Here is a 27,338-nt window from a genome sequence, read left to right on the forward strand (position 1 = left end):
TCCCCATTATGACCAGCTGAAACTTGTGTAGCCTACAAAATGTTTAAGAAATCAATAGCACCCGTGTAAATAACCCGGACAAAGTCATGTAAATGAAGTGGCTACATTGTGAAAAAGAAAAGATACTTGCGCCACCATTTGAGGTCGCCACACCCTTATGTGTTTTAATGTTTTTGATGGACATGCACACTTTAAAGGTAGGCTACCTCAGATGTTTTTTGTTCACAGATATAGGTCCATATTTTAAGCTTGTCTCTAGACTGCTACTGAAGGAGTTCTGGCAAGAACTCATGGGATTCATTTTGTAAGTTCAGAGAACTGCCTTTTTTGAAAAGGTGCCTAGTTTCCAAGAGGGTTCTGCCAGTGTGGTAGTCTGAGTTTCTGCCTCAACTGTTCATGTTTACAGTAAAAATTCTGATTCAACCTAATTAAAGTCCACAACGACGTAACAATGTGGCCAACTAACTGTTAGCTAAAGATTATTAGTGTCACTGGTGGCCCAGCACATTTTCCGCAAAGCTTATTTTGACATTATTATGAATAGTATATATTTTCCTGTTAATATTTACAGCTTGTTTCTTGCTTCAGTACAAGGACAAGCAAAACCGAACCATTTACTTTTGGAAACAATGTGTTGTATTTGTACCATCATTCTTACTTGAAGGAAAGGGATCCCTCTTAAGGGTATCATCATATTTCAGGGTCCTCTACATTTAAAATGTTTGAAAACTTTTCTGATATACAACAGTTTCTTCCAAAATAATGTTCAATCTCCGAAAAAGTTATAAGAATAATTTGAATTGTTCATAAAAAATAACAGCTTTCTAAAAAGTGTAACATAAATAAAAATATCGGCACAGGTTACACTCTACATTCCTTTATTTTCTGTGACATTTCTCAGTACAGATCCTTCAAAAAAAATAAGATACAGTGAAATAAGGGAAGACAAATGTTTTCCTTACAAATATAAGTGTGTGAAATGTGCATGTTGTTTGATCATATTGCTGTGCAGTCTTTGTGAAACATTATGGTCAAAATGAAACACTGCAAAAGCTCAGGTCACACCTTAAGTCAACCTAAGGCACTTAAGGTTAGTGCAAGGAAGCATGTGGGAAAATGAGCTAAACATGTGAAAGCAAATAGTGCAGTTAAGCATGTACACAACAGATTCATGTGAGCGCAGTGAAAGACACATTAATACATGTAAGAGTACATCAAAATACTTAGTCATGTAACCTTGATAGTCTCATTCTTATGCACTTTTGTTCATTTCCAGGAGGCCTGTCTTATTCTTTCCCTTGAAACGTGGGAGGGGGGGCATATAGAATATTTAGTTGCATCATGTGTGAGTGCTCCAATATAATATGTCAACCGTGGTGATGTCCTTCAGACAGAGCTGTCCTTTTTCAGGTGATAAACAGAGGCGCTAAGACAATGAAAAGTAGTTTAATGCATTTTGCACTGGACAAATGGCAAGGATCGATAAACCAGCCAACCGATCAATGAGATTATAGATTACTCTTACAATGATTTCACTCAATTATTTCTATAAATATTACAAAAATGTTAGCAATAAAAAGTATATGACTTTATTTGAAGGAAGCGCATAATTGGCATAACCATATAAAGGTCCTAGGCCATATATCAAAACAATATTATATATTTCTTATAACAGAGAATACTTCAAGTGATAAATATTTTGGAACTCCAGCTTCAGCATATACTTTTTGCTGCCATCCTTTATCTGTATTCAATGCAATACAAACATGCTGCAATCAATAATTCAAATCTTACTGTAAATCATAAATAATGCAATAATTGCTGTTACAAACATCTTGTTTGTAAATGTTCCTATTTAAGAATTTTCAATGAGTGTACACTACCATTCAAAAGTTTTGGGTATTTAATATTTTTTAAATGTTTTTTGTAGTCATTAAAATATGTAAAATTAGTACTATTGTAAAATATTATTATAATTTAAAACAGCTGTTTTCTGTTTTAATATCATGTAAAAGGTAATTTATTCTTGTGTTGGCAAAGCTAAATTTCCAACAGCCATTATCCCAGTCTTTGGCGTCACACAATCCTTCAGAAATGCTGATTTGGTGCTACAATAAACAATCCGTATGTTATCTTTGTTAAAAACAATCTTTGTTGTGCTGTTTCACACTTCTGTGGAAACTGTGACATTTTTTTCAGGATTCTTTGATTAATAGACCGTTCAAAAGAACATAATTACTTTGAAATTGAAATCTTTTTACATCATAACATTTTTACTGTCACTTTTGATCAGTTTGCATCCTTGCTGGATACAAATATTGATTTCTTTAAGGGTCTTACTCATCCTAAACTTTTGAATAGTAGTGTATCTTTATATCTTACTTTTAAACAAAATTATGGCCATATACTTAACGCACATCATGTCTGTTAGCTTTTCTCAGTGAATTCTGATTTTGTAATGACGGTGATCTCAACAGAAACTTTAAATGGGGCTGTAAAGCAGAAAAAAAGAAAAGAAATCAACTTAACCAATGTAAGATGAAAAATAACTAAATATACATGTAAATTAAAATGTGAAAGGTATTTAAACGTGAAAACGCCTTGAGTTGTAGATTGCTCAATGTTGGGCTAGTCATGCTGACAGAAACCCAAGAGAAATAGGAATTGATGTCACAACTGCAATAATCCATGGTCCAGTGTGGAAAAAGATGCTTAATGCAGAGCACACCAGAAGATTTCCTGTTTGAAACAGAGAGACAGATAATTAAGCAACAGAGCAACGATTTAAGAACACACATATTGCAAAAGCATAAAGATTGTGAAAGCCCACAGGTTTTTAAAGAAGAACATTTCTCAAGCAGTGACAACACTTTTAATTTTAACTTGGAGCAGCCTTTGCTACTCCCAGGTAATATTGTCTTCCAGCATATGTTAAGGGGAACTTGCAGAGACATGTTTTAAACTCACTTTGATGGAATGCCATGCTGTTCTCCTTCCAGGTGTTACCCTGATAAACCCTGCAGGTGTAAGTGTAAGCCCGGTCATCGGACATAGGCATCCAGGTTAGGCGACAAATATTAGGTGGCACCAGGGAGACATTGGTTCGGCGTCGGGTCTCAATAGGTGGGATCATGTGGACCGGGGTGTTTGGGTAGGTGGATCCCATCAGTCGCCCATCCTGTTTGAATTCGCAGAATGGCCCAGGGATCTTGTGGGTCTCTGGGAATTCACAGTCAACACGGAGGTTCTTCTCCAAGTAGGTAAGGCAGGAGAACATCTGTGGCCCTCGAGGGGTGTTCCAGAACCAGGAGTCAAAATCCAAAAAGCCAGGTTTCTGGTATGGGTTTGTTCCAGTGACCACACTCACCATACATAAGAGACATGCTACAGGGAGAAAAGCAAAACCAATGTAATTTTGTCTTTTGCTAATGCTTATTCAGCAGTTTCAACAAACAAAAAATTAGATGAGCATTTTTTTTGTTTTAATAGAATAATTCTGCCTCTACATACCTATAGATATATATTTCAGATATATGCTGTCACAGCAGGTCAGGCAAAAATGAGAAGGGGATCTAACTCTATTTATTTATTTTCAAACTTTTATTTTAAAACAAAAACAAAGATAATCCACAACGAAGAATAAACAGGAAAAGTCCATGGCAACATAACACAAGGCAATAACTGGGGGGTATTCCAGATTAGCCACTTTTTAACAATAAAAAACACCTTTTTAAAAAACAGCCATGATATCTTAAGCACAAAATGTTACTTTTACTGTTACTGTTAAATATATTTAGTATCAAACAAACAATATAGTTCACAGTGATTAAAGATTTTTAAACAAAAAGATTGAAAAATGATCCACATAGCTGGCAATATGCACCACATAGGTGGCAATATGCACCACATAGCTGGCAATATGCACTAAGTATGTAATAGTCATTACATTTAAAAAAAGTCAGTTTCCATGGTGATTCAGCGATTTGTCGCTCTACTGAGAATGTCTTGTGTTAACCGCTAAAGGTGCTATTTAAAGGTATTTCACTTTACTAAAGCATAGAAATACCATAATATGCTTGCAGATATGTAGGAAACATGTTAAATTTACCTACCTTCAATTGTTTCTTAGGAAAATAGTGTTACAGCCAGTTATTCTACTTTGAATTGTGTGTTCAATGTCAGAATATCTGTTTTTGTTTTGGTCTGTGCAATAGCCAACCACGCGCCGCCAGTTTACCCAGTACTATTTCGACACCACAGGTTGCCAGTTGGTGGAAAACTCATGGTATTGCTGCCATCAAACAAACCTCAACACCCATCATAAAGTCTCTATGAACGAGAGCATAATAAAACGCAGTTAAATCAACTCATCAACGGTGTGGCTTTCAATGTTAATTGAGCTCGCTTCTGATGCGTGTCCTCAAGCTGGCAATCTGTGTGAGTGTCAAAAAATCTGATGATTTTACATTTGAACTGCAGTATCATTTCAACCAAAATATCAATCCTACATACTACACCTTTAACATACTCAGGGTTGGCTGAATTTATACTCCCAGACGTGTGTTTTTGGAACCCGCATACCTCAAGTAAGCAAGGTTTGGATTAATCATCTGAGAATTTAGGGAATGTTTGACTGTAAAATAACCTTTCTTTCTGGAAAACGAATTAAACGCAGGTTTTACACATGACAGGAAATGATACATGAACACAGATGTAGGAAAGGGATGTAGAAACCGATTAACAGGAAGTAACTAAAATAACAAACAACAGAAAAAAACAAACTCAAAGTCTAAACTAAACATATCCCTGACATGCAGCCTATTGTAAACGCATGTTATATTAAGTACAGACATAAAAAAAGGAGTTAGGGATGCATTTCAGAACCACTTTCTAGTCTTTTGCATGCTTTAAAAACACTATTATATTAAATAGAAACTATTTTTGGAGAAGCAGATGTCAGGAAGGGAAATTGGACCTGATTCATTTGCCCTGTATTGTACAGAACTCTCTGACCTTGGGATGTTTGGCTCAGGTATCTTTATTTCCTACTGCATGTCAATTGTTCCTCTAATAAAAAAATAAAAAAAGCTATGGGTGTTAGATTTATTTTTGTCCATGCTTGTGAAAATAAAAATGATGATGCCAATACTGAGTATGAATACTTTAAAAATTCAGTTTTGACATATGAAAATATGCTTTTAACATTTTTTTAGTTTCAATGAAGCCAATTAGCAATTTTAGTGTATTTTCAAGTATATTAATTGAAATGGATTTTAGAAAATGTAAGGTGGAGGCAGATCTGAATGTGAGGGGTTCCTGGTGTTTAAGGTTTAACCAGTCTACACCCTGGTTTCGACAGAAAAGGCTTAAAGGGTTAGTACACACACACACACACACAAAAATCTGCTATTCATTTGTTGACCCTTGTTGTTCCAAAGAGTCCTACATAGGCCAGAAGAAATTGTTGAAACAAAGTTCACTTCATAAAATTAGGGTTAAATCACTGGAGTCACATGGATGATTTTAACAATGTCTTTACTACCTTTCTAGACCTTGAAAGTGTGAATTAAATTGCTGTCTATGGAGAGGTCAGAAAGCTTTCAGAATATATCAAATAAATCTTAATTTGTGTTCTGATAACGGGGTCTTATGGGTTTGGAACGACTGGGCTGGAAATCTGGTGGGCCGACGCACTTTGTGGCCGATACAAGGTTTTTTTTTGGTGGGGGTTGCCACTGATTTGCATCATGCAGTGACAGCTGTTTGTCTTCTGAATTGATAGGCCAAAGCGAGAGAGACCTCCCCTATTAGGTGCTTTATTTATTTATTTTAGCACATGGAACTGCAAAAGGCTAATATCCACATGTATGCTATGTTTCTGTTGCTCTATGAAGTGATGAACGGGACTTTGAGTCCAAAGTTTGTTTTATATAGTCGTGTGATTTGGGAACAATAAAGGTTCTGTGGGGAATCTAGCTGTAAACAGCCACGAGCATGTAAAGACATTATGGGGTAAAGTGGAAAATGGCAATACACTCAACTACAAACTTGCCACTTTAGTACAACCATAATTTACCTTGTAGCTACTAACAGTGAATAAATATGGTGTTTTGGAAGAAACATATGTCTTAAAAATGTTGATATTATTACTTACAATAATTATTCAATAGAAATCACTGTTTATATAAAGGCTGTTTTCGTATTTTATACATGTTTTTACAATATTTTTTTATTACAAATTCATTTGTTTATTATATATGGTTTATATATTTTAGAAACCATATACCCATGGTTATCAGGAGCATGGTTTTACCTGTGACTACCATAACCATACAGTTAAATGAAAATGGCATACAGTTAAAATGTCATTATAATTCAACAAAACAGCTTTAAAGCCTGGATCCCATGAATTAAGGACAAACCTTTTTTCTCTTTAACTGTTTTATGAACATTTTAATAAAATTTTATTAAATTATATTTCAATGATAACCTCATGAAAGATAGATCTCAGTGTCTTACATAAATTAGGTGTTAATGCTTGAAAAATAAGGTTTTTAAAGGGGTAGTTCAACTCAAAAATGGCATCATTTACTCAACCTAGTGTCATTCCAAACCTGAATTAATTTATTTATGTGTAACATAAAACTATTTTTGTTCATACAATATTCAGTCGTAGCCTTGCCAAACTTGTCCATCACAGTTTTCAAAGATTCATGTTTTTGTATTTTATTGTTTTCAAAAACTTGCAGTTTTTCAGGCCACAAAAATGCTGTTGTAGTGTAAATGCACGGCCAAAAAGCATACAAAGTTTTCAGTTTTTAGAAAAGTTAAATAGTAAAAATTGCCATGCTGTGTGTCAAATGAATTGAGGGTATGTTTACATGACAATGACGTACTAAAAACAGATGACAATGTTGTCAAAACGATCCCCGTTCCGGATCTGCGAAAATAACAAAAAAGGCTGTATTATGCTGCCAGACCTCAGCTTGATCTGCTGGTGATTTGATTTCGCTCTGCAACTCAGTCTGGAAACCTGTACATTAATTTCTACTTCTTCTGTTACACTTTTGCGGGAACCAATCACAGACTGGCTTATCCATCTAGCACAGTGTTTCTCAACCAGTGGGTCGCAACCCACTAGTGGGTCGTGGATCATTCTATAGGGGTCGCGAGACTTTCTATGCTTTCTCCTATTTTCGAATTTCATATGTTTGAGGTCTCTGCCACTCTTGTGCTTAGGGGCTCTATACAGGTAGACCACCTCATGACTGCTCCAAATGTGCTTTCTGTTTCTGCAGACGCCAAAAACAGAGCAGTTAATGCCCCTAAGCAGAGCACTGGGGTCCGTGACAATGCCTGCCTGAGGTCTTGCGATGGATGCTACATACTATTCACCATGGCTACACCATTCAATTCCGCAAAGGCCCACCTCTTTCGATGCTCTTCCCAAGACGGTGCGTTCATGGGAGGCCCCAGCTTTTGAGACAGGAAATTGCGTCACTCTTAGAGAATGGGGCTATTGAAGAGAGTACCCCCCACCCCCACTCAGGCTTCTACAGCCATTATTTTGTTGTGCCCAAAAAAGATGGTGGATTACGTCCGATTTTGGACTTGGTGACTTCAAAATGCTGACAATGAAGTCCATTCAGTCCCAGGTTCGAACCGGAGATTGGTTTGAGACCCTCATACTAAAAGATGCGTACTTCCACAGCCAGATCGTCAAGAGACACAGGAAGTTCCTCAGGTTTGATTTCGAGGGCAAAGCTTAACAATAACATGTCCTTCCATTCGGACTAGACCTTAGCTCCGTGGACATTTACAAAATGTATTGCTCTGGCCCTATTTCTGCTCCGGGGCGTCCTGATCTTGAACTACCTAGACGATTGGCTGATATTAGCTCAGTCCCAGGAATTGGCAATAGTTAATCAAGTCTTAGTTCTCTTTGCCATTTTAGGAGCCTAGGTTTACACATAAACCTTCAGAAGAGTGTTTTGCTGTCAAGTCAGCAGACAGCTTTCCTGGGTGTGGAGTTGGATTCTGGTGTGATACAGACACAATTGCCTGTACGCTTTTCAGTCACTACAAGACTGTCCAGGCCTGGACTGGTAATCTGGCATACCGGGCATTTTCCCGGTGGGCCGACGTACTTTGGGGCCTCACTTTTAATAAAATGTATTTTCGTCCCCCGCACTTTTACTGAGTCTCACCGATCCTAGTCGACCTGCTCCGAGCGGGATTCGAACCGGCATTACCTGCGCGCCAGCGGGCAAGTTAACAGCGATGCTAAAAACAGCTTTCTCTAATCTCGGTTGATAGTGCGCTTCTTGAGGTCACGGGCAAGCGTATTTACATAGAAACCAATGTGAATACATCAAGATTTAAATTCAGAGACCAAAAAATTATCTATGCATGACCTGTAATTTTATTCGAATCTAAATATGAGGAGGGCGCTCTCACAGAAAATCCAAAAGTGGATTCGTAGAGGTAATACCCAGCCACGCTGGAGCTGCAGCTGAAGGAAAACAATCGCTATGAGTGATGAAACGTGACGATGACAATCAGACAATTGCAACAATATGCTTTGTGTGTTTGAGACAATACTCATTCAAAAACACAGAATACACACACGGGTTTATGGGTTTAACATGTGAATTCAAATGGGATTTACATGTGATAACATGCTTGACATGTGAAAACGTGTTTTACATGGGAATTTAAGGGTTTAATGTGATCACATTGGAATATACATTTTACATGTGATTACATGGGTTTCGCAAGAGAATATATATTTCACAAGTAAAACATGGGTTTTACATATGATCACATGGGTTTCACAGTTGATTACATGGTTCTCCTTCAAAGGGAACGCGCACTGCGTCTGCGTCGTTGTGATGACAGATTGGGGTTATCATCATACGCCCCCAGTGTGACAGCTGAAGTATGAATGTGGCAAAGGAGACAGCACTCTCGTGCAAAGTCTTCTCAGCCGACATGAGGGAGATCATTCAGGCTAAGAAGGCTTCCAAACGGTCCTAGGAGAGCTGTCCCCCACGGGGCCAAGTGAATGAGGTCACTTTCCCACAGGAGCTCCCATACGCTTCGGGCTGCACTTCCCTGCGTATGTACGCTGCTCCAGCCGCCTCTAGCAAGACCTGTGGCGGAGCAGGAAATGTGTCTACATACCTAAAATCTTCCTCAACTTCTCCCTGCTGGTCAGCCTCTTCAGGGGGTCGGGGATTGATACCTGAGGCCAGCCTCGAGAGGCTGGTTCACTTAGCAGATTATCTCGGCGCACGGTCATGCCTTTCAAATATATCTGGGCCCTGCGTACTGTAGAACAGGGTTACAGGCTGCAGTTCAGTTCCCCTCCCCTGAAGTTCAATGGGGTAGCCTGGACAGGAGTCGGCCCAGAGCAGGTTATGGAATAGGAAGTACACCCCCTGTTGGTCAAGGAGGGTATATAATGTATCGCTCCGCCAAACAGGGAGTCCGGGTTCTACAGCCGGTAGTTCATAGCTCACAAGAAGGTTGGAGGGTCGCATCCTGTAATAGATCTCAGGTATCTGAACCGGCTCTGATGAGATACAGGTTCAAAATATTTTTTGTCCAGAGCCGACCTTGAAAAAGCAATTCATGCCTTCATCAGCTCGAGGATCAACTACTGTAATGCCCTCTACACTGGACTAAATACATCACTCATCAGTCGCCTTCAACTGGTAGAAAACGCAGGCGCACGTCTTCTCTCTAATACATCTAAAAGGCCGGTCATTTAGTGTTCAAGGACCAAAGTTGTGGAATGCATTCCCTGTGCATCTCCAAAACATCACGGCTGAGTGTTTTCAAACACATCTGAAAACACACTTTTTTAATCAAGCTTTTGACTGTTAGTGTTGGACTTGATTGGTTGGACTTGTCTTTATGTTGTCGTTTGATGTTTGTTTTGGAAAGCGTCTTGTGCACCTTTTGGCTGCTGTAAGGCGCTTTATAAATAATAATTATTTGATTGATTGAAGATGCTCACAATTCCAGCCATCGTGAGTCAGATAGATAGATCTGAAGGACGCGTACTTTCACATCTCCATCCTTCCATCTCACAGGAAGTTCCTGAGGTTCGCTTTTTGTTGCGAAGCGTACCAATATCCGGTTCTTCCCTTCGGCCTAGCTCTTTCCCCTTGAATCTTTACGAAGTGCATGGATGCAACACTGGCTCCGTAGAGACTCCAGGGCATCCGTGTACTCAGTTATATTGACAACTGGCTCATTCTGGCCACCTGAGGTGGTGGTTAGGCATCGAGATGTTCTAGTCCATATAAGGTGCATGGGGCTGAGACTCAACACGAAGAAGAGCGTGTTGATGCCCTCCCAGCAGACTACATTCCATTCGGTCTTACCCCATCCATTTTTAAGGTGTATGTGGCTGCCATTGGGGCTTTCCACTCGCCTGTAGGTTATGGACCGCTGGGGCAGCACCATCTGGTTGTACAGTTCCTCCATTGGGCTTGGAAGAGTCCCAACCTGGGACCTGGCGGTGGTGCTCGAAGGGCTGGCTGAGGACCCCTTTGAGCCGCTGGAGTTGGCCAAGGCAAAGAACCTGACCCTCAAGGTGGCCTTTCTCCTTGCCATCGCTTCTCTGAGGAGAGTGGGGGACTTCCAGGCCTTGGCAATTACATCAACTTGCTTGGAGTTTGCCCTGGAGTTAAGGCAATCTTGCACCCAAGTCCGGGCTATGTGCCCAAAGTGCTATCTAATGTGGCATGGTCAGTGGTTCTTCAGGCCTTCCATCCTCCACCTAACTTGATGGCGGAAGAGAGCAGACTACACCTTCTCTGCCCGGTGCGGGCATTGAGGATCTACTTGGAGAAGTCTGCGCATTGAAGGAAGTCAGACCAGTTTTTTGTGTGTTTTGGTTCACCCAGGAAAAGGCTGCCTGCTTCAAAACAGACAATAAGTAACTGGATTATCCAGGCTATAGCCACGGCTTATCAGGTGCGCAATTTGCCTTCACCGATATCCGTGAGGGCTCATTCCACCAGTGGCATGGCCTCTTCGGTGGCCCTCCTTTCTGGAGCCTCATTGCAAGAGATCTGCGAGGCAGCCAGGTGGGCCACTTCCCACACCTTCATAAGATACTACAGTCTGCCCCTCCCTGTGATGCCTGGCGCCAGAGTGCTCGCCTCCTAAGTGTGCCTGGGTACCAGCTTCACACTAGGAGAGGGTGATTGGTGTGGCATAGTGGGTACTCGTTCCCCAATATGCCGTCATGACGACGCAGTGCATGTTCCCTTTGAAGAGGAATGTCTCGGGACTATAAACCATGTTCCCCGAGAAGGGATTGAGACACTGCGTCTCATTGCCACACCAATCTGGTACAGAGCACTCGCTTCATCGCAGAACGCTATCTGTGCTATGTGCCGGCGTCCTTTTGTACCTTCCGGGTATGCCATCACATACTGTGTCATGACACAACACCAATCAAAATTGGACGTATTTCATTCACACTTCTTTTCATTCACGTTTCATGCAAATTGGGCGTACCCCAATCTGTTGCAACGACGACGCAGTGTCTCATTCCCTTCTCAGGGAACATGGGTTATAGTCATAACCTGAGACAGTTTCACAAGGGAATATACGTTTCACAGGTGATTACATGGGTCTCTCATGGGAATGTATGGTTTTCACATGAGGATATACATTTCACATGTGATGGCATGGGTTTCACATGGGAATTTATGTTTTTACATGTTAAATTTCATATGTGCAAAATCACATGTACATGTGACCACATGTTTTTGCACACGTGAAGTTCGTTTTTTTTCTGTAAGGGTTTATTTGATAAAAAATACAGTAAAAACAGTAATACTGTGAAATATTCTTTCAATTTATATTAACTGGTTTATGTAGTAAAGAATGTATGAATTGTAAGCATAATTACTCCAGCAGTGCATGCATGATCTTTTAGAAATCATTCTTATTCTTATATTGTGCTAAAAAATGTCTTATTTTGTGTGGCCTTTTACAAATAAAAGTATCTTCTTTCTTTCTTTCTTTCTTTCTTTCTTTCTTTCTTTCTTTCTTTCTTTCTTTCTTTCTTTCTTTCTTTCTTTCTTTCTTTCTTTCTTTCTTTCTTTCTTTCTTTCCCCAAACCTTTAAATGGCAATGTATCATGGTGGAATGGAATTATTAGAAGATCTTAAAATGATTTCTGAAAATTGTGACACTGAAGTCTGGAGTAATGATGCTGAAAATTCAACTTTGCCATCACAGGAATAAATTACATTTCACAATATTACAGTAAAAAACTTTAAAAAGTTAATTTAAATTGTAATAATATTTCACAGTATTACAGTTTTTACTGTATTTTAATAAAATGAATGTAGTATTGGTGAAATTAAGAGACTACTTTCAAAAAAACATTAAAAAACTTTATTATTATTTAATTTAAAAAAATGCTGTTCTTTTTTAATAACCAGAAAATATGGTTGTTACCATATTTAGGTAATAAATATGACAATAACATAATCTACATATTCTGCAGAACCAGAAAATATGACCATATCACAACAGTCCTCAGGTCTTTACACTGGCTTCCAGTTACCTTTAGGATCGATTTTAAAGTACTACTACTTGTTTATAAATCACTCAATGACATAGGACCTCACTACATTGCTGATATGCTGATTAAATACAAACAGTTAGAAATACTAAGAGTTCACTCAAAGCAAGGAGTGCCTGCTTTTAGCTATTATGCCAGCCGCAGTTGGAACCAGCTTCCTGAACAGATCAGATGTGCTATAACGGTAGCAACATTCAAATCCAGACTCAAAACACATCTGTTTAGCTGTACATTTACTGAATGAGCTCTGTGCCACTGTACGTCCGACTGATCGCACCTCATCTTATCTCTATATTCTTTTTATAATTGTTTTAGTTTACCTTTGTTCTTATCTTTGGTTATTGTTATATTATATGTTCATTTGAGTTAAATGTGATGAGTGAAAACTGGGTTTGATGGAAATAGTAAGTTTGACAATAAGGTTTGAGTATGTGTAAATCTGTGGAGGGTATGATGAGTGAAAATGGGTTTAACAAGAAGGTTCCTGAGTAAAAATCAGGGAATAGTGATTTAAAATGGATGTTATGAACGTGTTTGAGAAAGAAATTAAGGAGAGGTGTTCTAATAAAGACCTTACATGTATGTAGGCTGTAAACTGAAGAATGTTTTATTTTTATATCAGACCACTATTGTGGATCTGACCATTTAATTTAATTTTATTATTTTTCATTATTGTTATCTTTACAACTGTTTTAACTATGCTTGTTTTAAATGTTTTATTCGTCCACATGGTATTTTTTTCCCTCATGCATATGTTACCACTATTTTAATTAATTTCTATGTAAAGCACTTTGAATTGCCATTGGGTATGAAATGTGCTATACAAATAAACTTGCCTTGTTTAATAAGACCTAGTAAGAATATGCGTCCTTGCGCGTTCCACGTGTCTTAATGTTAAAGAACATGTTACTTACATAACACAAAACAAGCTGCCAGTGATGGATAAGACTTCATTGCCTCTTCTTTGCAGGGATCAAATTCAATTTATGTCTTTCAATAACTGTAGAAAAATAAGAAGGACATCTTACTTACGAGACATTAAACCGAGAGAGATTTAAAGGTCATTATCTGGCCCACAGTTTTAGGTGACACAGCCTAAAATTTTCAAAACACCTTCAATCATTTTGGGTCTATTTAAATAATGGGAAGGCCTACACAAGTAACAAAAAATAGGTTGGGTTAAATAGCAGGTGATAAATTGCCGAATGCAGAATAGCCTGCTGCAGACCGACCCAACCCATATCTGTTCATGGATAGTGCAGGTAATTCAATTGGGATTTTTTTTCTTTTTTTACTGAAATAATCGTTTTGGCATATCATGAAAACACAGGCAAAAGCAAACAGTCATATAGCTAAAGGACTATGTTACCTCAAAGATATATTCGTGCCGTTTCCTCGTCTTGCAAATCAAGATATGCTGATGCTGATACTGCTGAGGAAGCCGCAGCTCCGCCGCAGTCGAGTGATGACCACAGTCACCGAGTCCCTCCTGCATACACGAATGTCAACTGAAAACTCTCCTTAGGGCGCTTAACCTAGACTCTGACTAATGCTAATGGTCTTGTTCGATCATTTCGCCTTGTGAAAATAAGTCAAATTACATCGCTTTAAACGGGCATGCACATAATGGGCTAGGCTGGGCTATAATTGTAAACACATTTTCAGACATTATTAATAATAATAATTATTATTATGTGGTAACTCCTAAAAGAGCCCCAATGGGACTGCTAGAATAGATTTGGTCATCTGTGCATGGGAATTTAGTTCCCGAGATCGCGCTAATGATGACGCAGCAGAACCGCGCTTGACAGTGTTACCATGTCCACCAGCAGATGTCGCTGTAAACAAGAAATTAAGAGCTCCCGCTGCTCTTCAAGCGAACTGGGATCGTTTAGTAAGGTTTCTCCGCCTCTCAGACCAAATCAGGAGATGCTCTGAGTTTTGTTTGCTTGAATGTAGGAATGGTTTGCTTATAACCTATATGTTTAATGCACAATTCAAAAGGTTTACTCTTTTTTTTTGTTCAGTTTATCAAATTCCAGATATATGGTTTTGCCTATTTGTTTTTTTAACTTTAGGATCAAATGTTGATTAATAAATAGGCCTATACCATGCTAATAACAACTACAATTAAGAGATTATTAATTACATACATATTAATTTGAACAGTAACATAACAGGCTAACATAAGTGACACTAGGACCTCTTAAGACTGAGATGTATCAATTGGTATACCCTAGCCTATACATTACAACAGACAAAGTAATAATACAGTATAAAAATGAAATATTATAGATTCTGCAAATTTTATCAATTTGTTACAATAATACCAGCAGCATGAGAATTCGCTATGTCTCTATGCTGCCCTCTGTCGTATTGGAGGTGCAAGCATGACCGATCAACGCAAAAAGTATTTTTTTAAATAAAGAGAGGTTATGTCTTTTAAAACAAGTATATATCGCTATAATTAGAAACAAATATTATAATAATTATTATTATTTAAAAGGACAATTATCTTCAATGATAACACTTCGATTCTGCTTGCAAAAACGTCCCATCTCCATGACAACGCAAAACAACCAGAAGCAAGGCTTGCCTCACAGCCTGTGAAATCGCTAAAATTGTAACACTGTAGTGTATTTTAGTGCTTTAAAACTGCAATTACCAAAACAAGATCCGGCAAGGTTTATTTATCCACAAAATAACATCCGGGAAACGTGTTTTCTAGGTGTCATCTCCCCCAACAGGTTGGTTATCTTCTTTCAAATAATACGTTAACCCTAACAAATACCAAAATATGTCGTAACGTTAGCTGATTAATCGGCGGCGTTGTTTTCGTACATTATCGATATGTACTATAGTGTTGTTTTCCTAAATAACAATAAATTGTTAAATTGTTGTTTATTGTTTTTCCCCCGGTATATTTTATTTTACGTTACCAGGGATTCAACGAATCAGAGATGGAAAGTCCTCGTGTTGGTGTGGTGAGAGAGTCCATGCTGCATCGACCTCTATTAATTAAGGTCAGGACGGATGTTAAAGGACACCCCCCCCCCCCCAAACATATATAATAATTAGTTAACAAATAATTATGCGTTTCACAAATTAATGATGGAATCATTCATCGTATTGTTTGGAAATGCAACAAAACAACGTCATAACAAAAAATGACCACTAGATGGCAGAGTTAGTCTCTGAATAAATCTCACCATGACATGACTTGTCATGCTTGGGTGATCTAGTCCAGTGTTTCTCCGCAATGTTACTGGAATACCCCAGCGGGACTGCGCATTTCTCACGCACTCTTTATCTCAAGTCACGTAGGAAGCACTAATAATAATCAGCTAAAGATTAAATCATAGAGGTTCTAAAAAAATTGTTTTCACAGTGATGCATAACTTTCAATTAATTAATTAATTTAATTGAACTGTGGTTTTCCACAGCAAGGAACCTTTAGAGCAAGGGAAATTTACTATGGATGTTAAAACATTCTTCCAAGAACCATAATTGCCAACATAGAATTTATTATTTTTAAGAGTGTGTGGTACTGAAATTTGAGGAATAGTGTTTTTCATGTGAGATGTTGTTTTTCTCAGCTTTCCCCCTCTTTTTTAGACCCAGCGCGAGTCTCGAATCTGTATCTAAGTACTTCCAGCGTATCTTTCATCTAATTCTGCTTCATTTCAACTTCATCAAGTCTTCCATTGGAGCAGAAGGGAGAATGAAATGAACCTTCACAATCCTCAATGTTTCTCCTTTCCCCTCGCTCCCATGGCCTTTCTCTCTTTTCACACTCATCCAATCATCCTGTCCATCCCTGCTGGGATAAGAGGCCTCCGCTAGACCTTTGCTTGCTCTCACCCCTCCTTTCTTTCTAATGTTCTCTAGGGTTATTTGATATGCCCCTTTTGACTGATGCAGAAAATAGGATTACTGTATTTAAATGACTATGATAATGAACTGCGTGCATGTTCCCATAGTCCCACGAGATCAAGGATTTCTCATTCTTTTTCATTGTGAGCAGTCATAGCTACAGGTTTTGGCAATGCGCTGGAACAATGACAGAGTCATCTGTGAGGATTTAAGCTTTTGTTCTTGTGGCGTTGCCTGATGTTGCTCTATTTCTTCCCTCTTGTGCATCTAGTTTTGAGAGCTGTAGGTTCGAACATTCACCCTCATCCTCCTTCAATCAGCGGAGGCTGTCTTTGCTTGCTATGTAACGGGAGACCTGTGAAAGGCTCATATTCATTAAGAAATAGGCCAACTGCAGCAAGTCCCTTGTGCTGAGAGCATCTCTTGTCGGCCTGTACAGCAGTTCATCATCGCAGGAGTTTTCTCTGCTTATGCAGGGCTGATGTATGGCTGTCCCGTGGGGAAAAGGGACATACATCTTAGTAAAGTGCTAATGGGCCTCAAAATGAAAAAGAGATGAATAAGTCTACATTTTCACTCTTAAAAATAAAGGTTCTTTATTTGCATCAATGGTTCCATGAAGCTGTAACATCCATATAACTTTTCACTGCACAAAAGGTTCTTTAGCGGAAAAAGGTTATTAAAATGTTCTTCACGACAAAACAAAAAAAAGTTCACAGACAGGTTCTTTGGGAAACCCAAAATCATTCTGTTATGTCATCACTGCGAAAACCCCTTTTTGGAACTTTTATTTTCAAGAGTGTAGAACCGAGCACCCAGAGAGCCATTTTCTGTGTTTGTGACCAAAAAGTTGATGGGGAGAAAAAGGTACAAAAAAGGCCTCTCCTCTCCCCATGTTAATTCCTTTTTGATGAGGCATGGCCAATAAATCCTGTTTTCATGCCTGTATTCCCTGATGACCAGTAAATTAGAGATCAGGGGAGCAGATTTGGGGCTTTTGTTGTTCTCTGGTGTCTGAGAGAGACCTGCTGTGCAGCAGGCTGGCTGGGCCCTATTCACAGTCCCCTCTTCCCACTCATTACCATTCACTTCATTCAGCCTATGTAGCTAATGTTAGACACACGGCAATCTGCGGCTCATTCTTGAGCAATTCTGTACTGTTGCGGATATTTGCCTGCAGTGCAAATTTATTATGTATATGTAGTCTGGCCTAAAGCTGTTTTTGCCTGAATTAAACTTAAACTGAATTAAACTGGCGTATAAAATTAAAAAATATCATTTGAAGGCTCAAAATGCTTTAAAAAGCATTACAAGAGTGTGAGATTTGGCAAACGAAGCTAAAAATGTTATACAGTTACCTACTGACTTTAATTGGTCTCTGGAATTTATTTGAATTGCAAAGGAACTGGCCCCAACCTTGACCTTCACCCACCTCAGCCGTTTATAGGCATCTACAGTTAGGCCCACGCGTACAGTGCCTCATAAGCCCTCACTACCACCTCTGCAAGGTGCTTTAGCTTCCACGCAGTCGCTGTAACAACACAGGCCCTTATTATTAATGGGATCCAGCTGGGACCACTGTAGACACAGGCACAGAGAGACAGATACATATCCATGAACCCAATACATAACTGTAAAGTGCTTGCATAATAGATAAATGTAAATGAGGTATGTAAAGAGGCATATGTAGTCTGTCGAACAGGGGCTGCTTGGATTCATTTATGTATTAAGAGAATGAAAAAACCCATATTGTTCAGTTGTAGTGCTAACTATTTATGTTATCTATATCTATTTACTCATAGCTGGGTCAAACTCAAATAAGGAAAAATCCAAGTTCTTAAGGCCCATTCAAATCAATGACAATTAAGCTTTAAATGAATGGATCTAAATGAATCATAAATATAAAGATTAGGAGGGTATATATTGTTAACCCCTGCAAAACTGTTAGGGGTTAACAATATATACCCCAACTATAACAATAATGGTAGAAATAAGATTCTTGGAATCACTTTCAGAACGTTTTTTCCTTTGTTGAACGATAAAAACATCCAATCAGTATCCATCCTCTTTTAAGAGCTTGAGCATTTAAAGCAGCAGACAACATAACTGCAGCATGCGCTTAGAATAAACGATAATATAGTTATCGATTCATGGTATATATTTCAAATGGGTTAAAAAAACTGTCATGCCATTTTTAAAGGAGATTCAATTTAATAAATACATTTTCAGCAGGCATTACTCCAGTGTCACATGATTATTATTATTATCAATGTTGAAAACTGTTGTGCTAGGGGGATTCTTTAATGAATGGAAAGTTCTAAATAGTCATCATGTCCTTGCTGAATAATAACTTCTTTAAAACAAAACGTTACTGACTCCAAAGCATTGCGAAAGGAAAAAAAGAAAGAAGTAATGTCACTGACCCAGCTGCATTTTTTTGTAATTGCCCATGTACAATTTTAGTCCAGGTTGAGGGCAGCTTGAATCATTGGGTATGTCTAATTACTGTGCTGCTTATTCACGTGGTTTAAACACAGTTTGTGATCCATTTTTTATTAAACACACCCACACGTACACGCTTAAGCATACATACATCTAAAGAAGTAGGATAACACTCATCTGTATTGAAGAAGGGTAGCACAAGCTTGCCCAGACACATGCTCCCAATTAGCTGGCCCTCTTTATGGAAATGCCTCATCAATTATACCCAAAGCTTCAGGATTTGCCACACATAAAGAGAGTTAGCATCTTAATAACCAGCCAGACTATAGAGGAGATGAGATGAATGTGCGTGTATGTTTGCGTTGCACATATGCGGGCATTGACATTCTGGGGATTTTAGAAGCGGGCTGATTTTAATTTGGAGTTGACGGATTTAGCTAGAGAAGAGAAAAGCTGTGATCTGATGAAAAAGTTAGGGTTATGATTCCACTTCCTCTCCTCTCAGCATTTTTGACCTAATCCTTAATTAATAAATGTATTTTTTTGCTGACTTTTCCCAGATTCCTTTCTAGCACGTTACGATTATAGACCATGTTTCGTTCTCTGCTTCTTCATAACAATGAAAGTATTTGAATTCTCTCCCAATTAATTGTATCAGATCACAAGGCAACAAAGATACAGATTCTTTCAAGCGCTTTCCCACTTTCACTTTCTCTCTGCCATTCATTCCCCCAATTTAGCTTAGTTGAGATGAAGAGATTAATTTTAAGCCAATGTGCCCGCTGTCCTGTAATCAGGCACCAGATGGCGCTGAACCGAGCTGGAAGAGCGGGATAATAATTAGTGGAGACAGTTCGGTGAGCATTACTGCTGTTATCCTCTAATCATCATCATGGGCACTTTTATTTGTAAGTCTGACAGAGGAACTCATGGCAAAGCTGTCTGTCAGTGCTGATGAGATGAGATGATCAGGCCTGGCTCACAATTCTCCATGCCGCTGCCCGACAAGATTAAACCGGTTCCACTGGGACAGCGCAAACCTAGTAGGTCTTGGACAGGAGGTGCAAACCAGCTTTATCCAGAAGCTTCCTCCCTGAAATTTGTGTAAATCTAGTAGTAAGGCTGTCGGGAATGAGGTCTGGGTGAGATTTAGGAGCAAAAAAAAAGACAAATACTACATGGTATTCTCTTATAGAGACAACATGTGAGGAAAAGCAACTTGTGCAAGTGTTCAAACAGGACCGGCCGCGGGACTGAAAGTGCAGTGATAGACTCTTAGGGTCAGCGCTAAGCTAATCTCAGCAGCTCAAGCGAAATCCTAAAAGCACACATGAGCAAGAGAAACACAAAAGGATGGTGAAATTAAAGCACGGGTGCCTGAATAGACTGAAGGGGTCTCCTTAGTAAGAGATGATTATGTCCCCCTGTTCTCTGTCTCTTTTAGCCTGTGCGAATAATCTGCTCCCGCTGACCCTCGTGTAGCCTCTCCTGGTGCTACCCTATTCTCACGCCGGCCTCTGGCTCATTCAGCAGGTCCATGCCTGGTTAATGAAAACACAATATAGAGACAGATCACCAGTAAATGACAATATAAAAGAAGCTTTTGCTTAACATAATCCTTTGCCCGACTTGCCTTTTCTGTTGTCCCCTTCTCTTTCAGCCCTTTTTTGTGAATGAAAGGACCAATAATGTTTTGAGGGGTCTGATTAGCCGTTTTACGCCAGTGGTCAACACGTTCCTTCAGGCATCTCTAAGTGAGCTCCTCAAAACAATCTGAAGATTAAAATTGCGAAGGGGATTAAAGGGCTGGCCAAGAAGCCTGGTGGCACTTACTCAAAAGATTGGCGCTTTTAAGAAACGTTTGATACGTTTCAGCAGATATGTTAACAAGAGGTTGGTTGTCTGTGAGTTAAAAAGGCCAAAAAAGATTTAGGATATCACAATTTGGTCGTACTTAGGGATTCGCCATAAAAAAGAGCAGAGTTTGGCAGTTGTATTCGCTTTTTGGAGGGCTTTAGGGCCCAGCGTGATTGGTGGGGGTCCAGTGACAAATATCTTTCAAATCCATTTTTCAGTGTAGACTATTCAAAGCTCAGAATGAAGGATTGAGGGTTTTTAAACGAGAATTAAGTCTTTAGAACACAGCAAACACACTAAGATCTCCAGAGATGACGACAGACTCACCACGCTAATTCTTTTCTCCTTCCAAAAATCGCATACGGCAGCGTGAGGAGAACCGCCGACATGAATGTAACTCCGTGACTGACACATGAGCACACCTCCCTCATGTTCCATCAAAGATCAAAGATACCTGCTTCTGGAATGCTCAGGCACCATATTCCACAGATCACTTTTGATACATCCGGTTGTCACCTTTGCCGTGGTTTGATTCTCAATTTTCCACCTTTTCGAAGATAAGCTGCTCTTAAAACAAGGCTTTGAGCTGTTTAACAGAGCTCAGAGAAAAATAGTGGGCTTTTCTTTTGCCCCACGAGAGATTATTTTTGAGTAGATGAAGATAGGGGGTAAACCCCCCCACCCAACCCCCCAACACACACATGGCAGGATAAGTGTTGCCTTTTTCAACTCTTTAGCTGTCAATCATCTTACAGTTATGACTCTGGAGACATAAATCATACTTTACATGAACTGACTGGACTACATTGTGCTAGTGATTCAGACTGAGTCCTGACTGAAGAAATCAGCCATCAAGATCACTCGCATCAACGTTCAATGGGAATTTGTTTTTACTGAGCTGCCAGACACCGCAGTCATTTGGGCTTCTTTTGCAGAATGTTTTATGGTAATAAGTTTGTGCATAATTATGATTTTATTAATAGACACAATCAGATGCTTTTGGTGTGCTAGAAGTTGAAGCTATGGGTCGAAAACCGCCTGTCAATCAAGAAATCAGCTGCCACTCTAGAGGTCCATAAAACTTTGACATTGTGATGAATGCATTGTCTTGCGCCGTTAAATGCTTCAGTTTAACGGCGTGTTTATTGGGGTGATGTAATTGATGCTGATTGACAGTTTGATTGACGGTTCAGAAAAAATCTGCTCTGAAAAAACAGAGCTACTGTTGTCTATCAGAAAATATACATATAATATGCCATTTGGAAAGAAAACTAGTTGTAATTTAATGTATTTAAAATAATTATTTCATTTTAATTTACACTTAGAACTATAATCAGAGAATTACCTATATTTAATTGAGTCTTGTTATATATTACTTAATTTTTAATCATACCCCATAAAATAAAATTGGGTTAGGTTTAGACAAATAACGTATGAACACAATAAAAAAAATAGACAAAATACCTATTTTTTTAATAATAAATCATGATTAAAATAATAGATACAGATATGTGAGGGAATGTGAATAAGGAAAGTGGTTTAATGGATATGTAAAATAAATCTACGTATAAATAGCATGTTGAGTAATGCATATGTTTTTTAAAATTATTATTATTGCACAGTGGGGAGAACTTGGGGGCATTTTAACTGTTCATGAGGTAGATGGCCTGTGGGAAGAAACTTTCCCTTGTGCCTTTAATACATTTTTATCAAAATTTATAAAAAAAGAAGAAAAAACAAGTAAAACATAAGGACACCATTCATAAAATAGTTGTATTTATCCCAGTCCTGTGTGTTCTTTTTAGCCAGCTCTTGGAAAGGCCAAGTTGAGAGGTTTGTCCTGTCCAGGACCTGACTTTGTTTTTGGGACGACGACCACAGTTCAGGATGGAGGAGTGCCAGAGGGTAAGTGGCAAAACGATTTTGTAAAACTGACACTAGAGTAGTTCTATATTTTCTTTTAACACTTAAACACTGTTGGCTTTCCATTGAAAACATCATTATGATACAATCATTATGAAGCTACATCTACACAAACTCAAAACCTTTTGTTTATGAGACACCACACCCGTTCCCCATCATCTCTTGTCACAGGATGATGTCACGGTGCGTTTTCTTGAGTAAGTGTCCCCTCAGGCTCTTAGCCTGTGCTGTCAGTGCGCTCCTGTTAGCATACTAAACTGTGCCTGGCTTCTGCACTGGCTCCCCTGTCTCACACTTTAATTATGCACTTCCAACAGGCGACAGGCAGTGACTGCAAGTGTCAAGCCCTTATACAGTCCCATGAACTATGATGCATTTACCCTGTCATGCTTATCTAAGCTTACTCATCACAAATCCTAATGTAACTATTATTTCAGAAAACACCCCAAATGGATGGTTTTGAACATGTCAAACACAGGCCTGGCAGAGCTTATGCCTGCTGTTATTTACCTGGTGCCAGAGAATGGCACTGCCAGTCACCGACACCATTGAACAGTTTCTTTCGCTGTCTATGCTAATAGTTGTAGTGATAATGGTGACACTATTATCTATATGGCTAATAGCATCTGATAGTTTGAATACTGCTAATATTTCTAACTGGAGTGTTCCACAGAAGGTAGAAGTATATATATATCATTTATATTAAAAAAAAAAGAAAAAAAAGATTAAGTTGATCCAGCTGCTCACATTTTATAGTGTACTCCACCTATATAGTATACTAGTGTTTCTAGTTATCCTGAAAGCCTTGAGACAATCTTTAGGTGTAGGTGTGTTTTATTAGGGTTTGCGAAAAACTTTCGTTTGCAAGACAGTGGCCTTCCAGGAACTGGGATTGACACTCCTGGTCTAAGTTGTACAGAAGTCTTTAGGTAAACTAAAATATTACTTATATCTATAAATTATATATATTTATATAAAAACCAGCTGCCACACTGTTTTTTTTTAGCATTTTGTCTTGTTTTTAAGTGAAAATAACCATAATAACTGTCATTATCCTGGTAGCAATATTTCTTTCTCACATTTTAGTAATCATCATAAATGAGGTATCATTAAATACTCATAAACATTCATTAAAACCTTTTAGCGGGCTCAACTTTTGTTATCGACTTCAAATTTCGAACACAACTTGTTTAGACATAAACAAAAATTTAAAAAACAGAAATATTTAGTTTCAGTACACTTGCTTTACAATAAACTTCTATAACTATTTACACTTTCATTAGTAAAGTGCTTTTACTTGTGCAATATGCTGCTGAGTGTAAATGTATAAAAGAATAAGTCTTGAATTACGTTTTTCTAAACCTGTTGACAAATATTTTTTTCTTGTTTTCTTGATTATGCTTAATATTCAAGATATTGTAATGTCCTTTGAAAAAAAGTCTTTGCATCTTCTGCATTTTTGCTTCTCAATTAAATGTATAGATGTTTTGATATTGAGAAAAAAACAGGACAAAAATACTGATTATAAAAGTTTGTAGGGCAATCCTTCCTCAAAGGAATTTTGTATGCTGAACTGTATCACTGGAGTCTTACTTGATTTCATAGTATTTTCCTCCTGTGATTTCTCTCTCTTTTAGCTATCTCCAACTGGCACACTCACACTATGTCCACCAGACACAGGGTAGCTGAGAGGGATTTTATTGCCCTTAATCGAGAAGGGGTCAAGTCAGGCTTGGTTACTGCTAAAGAGCTGCAGCAGTACCGTGCTACCCACGACATTCAGCGCCAACCATTGACCAGAGAGGGGTTTCGTAGGTCTGCCCCACCTTGCGCTCCACCAGATACTTCATTTGGTATTTCTAACAGGTGAGTGTAGTTGTGTTCACCATAACGGTCTCTGTCTCATTCATTGTGTGCTCGTCTTAAGAGTCTCAAACCAAAGCTGTGCTGAGAAGAATCGTAACAAAGCAAACCATCAGTCGTAATAAAAAACAATCCACTACACTTTAACTTAATTTAATAATTCATCGTATTTCTTACATTAATAATAATAATTTTTGGGAAATTATTTGGAAAATAAACATTATTTTTTAAGAATGTTGTTTTGCTTAGCAACAAAATATAACATCTGCCAATTGGTTGTACACTGTAAAAAAAATGTTTTTCGTTGTAAATAAAACAAAACATTTGAAAATACAATTTCAGTCTTTCTACTTCAGAATATCAACATGAAATTGGCTATTTTAATTTTTCTATTGGAATATTGCAGTATGCATTATAAATCAATGCACATCCTTATTATTCTTCACTATTAATTCATGTGTACTCATAATCTTTAATCAAAATAACTTCCTGATGACGTGTTTGCTAGCGTGAGGGCAGGCTTTCACTCACAGAAATAGCAAACCACAACCATCCAATAAATTCCAGATGGACAAAATTCTCAAAAAGTCCTGCACTACATTTTTTCTTGTTTGAGAAGCCGCCTCACTCTGATATACTTCAGAATATAGGGAAGTAAAGACTATAACAACTTTAGTATGCAGTTTCATGCTGACTCATGTTACTTTTGGCATTTCTTTGTAATTATTTTGTGAAATTTACTAACATTTCTAAGTGAAAATTGTTTCAAAGTAAACACCATGCCATTTCCCCCCCTCAGTGTCATTAAATTTAATAAATCTTAATATGGCCATCACCCACTCACCCACTTTCAGCAAGTCAATTTGAACTCTTAATAAATATTCATGAGCAACTCTGATAAGGTTGATATTAGGTCCCCCTCACTTCTCATATCGTTCTTACTTTCCTGATATGTTGAGGGAGCAAATCTGTTAATAAGTGTAAGAACAGGACCATATCTAACATAGTTTTTTGTGGGAATAAGACATGGGTGAGTTTTGAAGGTGATTCATTTGAAGGTAATCAGTTTAGAAGGTCATTTGTGCTGTCTTGTTTTACTGGATGAGGCAAAAAGGAAAGAGCAGGAAAGTAAAAGAGGTACAGGAATGTGTATATCTGCAAGAAACTGAAAAAGGAAAATGAAAGAGCTCTGTGCCCACGGAGGTATGACACGAGTGCTCTGCTAAGAGCAGAGGTAGGATTATTACATTGGTCCACAGCACCACAAGCTCCCTTCACTCCTTCCTTCTGCCTTCCACCTGTTTTTTTTTGTTCTCCTTCTCTTGGGCCTTGATACTGTTGAAATGGGGCTGAATTATTTAACTGAAAACACAGCTTTGTGTCCAGGCTCTCTCTTTCACTCACACACGCACACACACACGCGCACACACACACACACACACACACACACACACACACACACACACACACACACACACACACACACACACACACACACACACACACTTGATGTTGATACATCCAGTGTGAGAAGTGTTGAGTGAGTGTGTTTCAAGAGTCAGTCTGGAGGAAGGAGGTCTGGAGCAATGCGAGGTAAGATCAGGGGTCCACAGGGACTTGTTTGGCCCTGCACTCTATCCATCAAATGCTGTTTGCCAATGCCACGGTCAGCCCTAATGAGGGTGTGCTAGGATCCTTGCACAAAATGTCACCATCCCCATACACACACATGAAATACAGCAAACATACTGGAGCAACACTACATCTAGAGATGTCTACTCAAGAAAAATGAATGTTTCACAACTTTACACCTGGCAGTCTTGGATCAAATGCCAGTGAAAGGAAAGCGCTCAGCATTCCAACTCCACCCAGTGTTAGGATGATTCGATTGGGAGGCTGTCTTGGCAAACTCATTAGGATGTTGAGCCATTGATCACAAGGCCCAGACAGAAAATGCATCCACATTTTCTTTTTAAAATAAAGACATAACAGCATGGTATACATATTACTGGAGATTATGAGACTTATGTACCACAGGCTTGCATGTTATTATTTAAACAGAGGCCATATTCATTTATTTACGTGAATATGCTTGTAAGTCCTGTTTTTGAGGGCTGCCGGTATATTTATTGACAAGAGTGACAACAGCATTCTAAAACTGAACTCACACACGTTACTTTTGTAGGGCTCATAAACGCCTTTTCAGCAAGCCCATGCTGTGCAAACGGAATTGTATTGAAGTAGGTTCCGAAAAATAAAAAAATAAGACTTTTCCTTATGTATTCGTCTCACTGAATATGAGGTCTGCTGTATGTAACATCTGTGTCTGCAGATTACTCATTCGTCTGCATAAACGTGACATCTGCATCAACTGCAAGTGGGATGATAATTCATATATTCTTACTGTACATTGTATTCTATTTTGTTACATGGGTTTCCAACACAAGACCAATTTAATGTTTTAGCAGCGCACAAAGCAAATCGTTAACAGAAAGAGTTATTTTAAGTCTTAAAAAATTTCTTTTTAAGACTTAATAGATTAAAGCAATAAATACGTAATTTTCTGTCATTTTAACTATATTGCTTTTCCCCCTTGCCTCTATTTATTAAAGGGATTGTCCTCTCAAAAATGAAAATTCTGTCATGTAGTTCCAACTCTGTATGACTTTCTTTTTTTTCCGGAAGAACACAAAAGTTATTTAAAGAATGTTTATTTACTTCCAATCTGTGGACATAAAAAAATAACAAAAAAACCCTGAAAACATTT

General features: G+C 38.4%; 2 protein-coding genes across 4 annotated transcripts in view; one reads left to right on the forward strand and one right to left on the reverse strand.

Moving 5' to 3' along the window:
* The first annotated feature begins 97 nt into the window (after positions 1–97).
* cfap77 (cilia and flagella associated protein 77) overlaps positions 98–27,338 on the forward strand; it is a 32,707-nt gene continuing 5,466 nt past the window's right edge. Inside the window, exons 1-4 of one of the 3 annotated variants that reach the window (XM_067438851.1) lie at positions 13,645–13,875; positions 15,556–15,636; positions 22,591–22,690; positions 24,346–24,574. In XM_067438851.1, coding sequence (XP_067294952.1) covers positions 13,819–13,875; positions 15,556–15,636; positions 22,591–22,690; positions 24,346–24,574 — 467 coding nt within the window. In that variant the 5' untranslated portion in view covers positions 13,645–13,818. Of the gene's footprint in view, positions 198–13,644; positions 13,876–15,072; positions 15,361–15,555; positions 15,637–22,590; positions 22,691–24,345; positions 24,575–27,338 lie in introns of those variants that run through there. The other 2 variants (XM_067438852.1, XM_067438853.1) reach the window with 2 other exon arrangements.
* Positions 862–14,429, reverse strand: si:ch211-215c18.3 (uncharacterized). Its single transcript, XM_067438854.1, has 4 exons — positions 13,983–14,429; positions 13,528–13,613; positions 2,968–3,384; positions 862–2,739 (listed from the first exon to the last, which is right to left on the reverse strand). Exons 2-4 carry the CDS (start codon positions 13,565–13,567, stop codon positions 2,633–2,635), a joined length of 564 nt encoding a protein of 187 aa, XP_067294955.1. The 5' UTR covers positions 13,568–13,613; positions 13,983–14,429; the 3' UTR covers positions 862–2,632.

This window comes from Pseudorasbora parva, chromosome 3, assembly GCF_024679245.1.
Source record: "Pseudorasbora parva isolate DD20220531a chromosome 3, ASM2467924v1, whole genome shotgun sequence".
Taxonomy (NCBI): domain Eukaryota; kingdom Metazoa; phylum Chordata; class Actinopteri; order Cypriniformes; family Gobionidae; genus Pseudorasbora; species Pseudorasbora parva.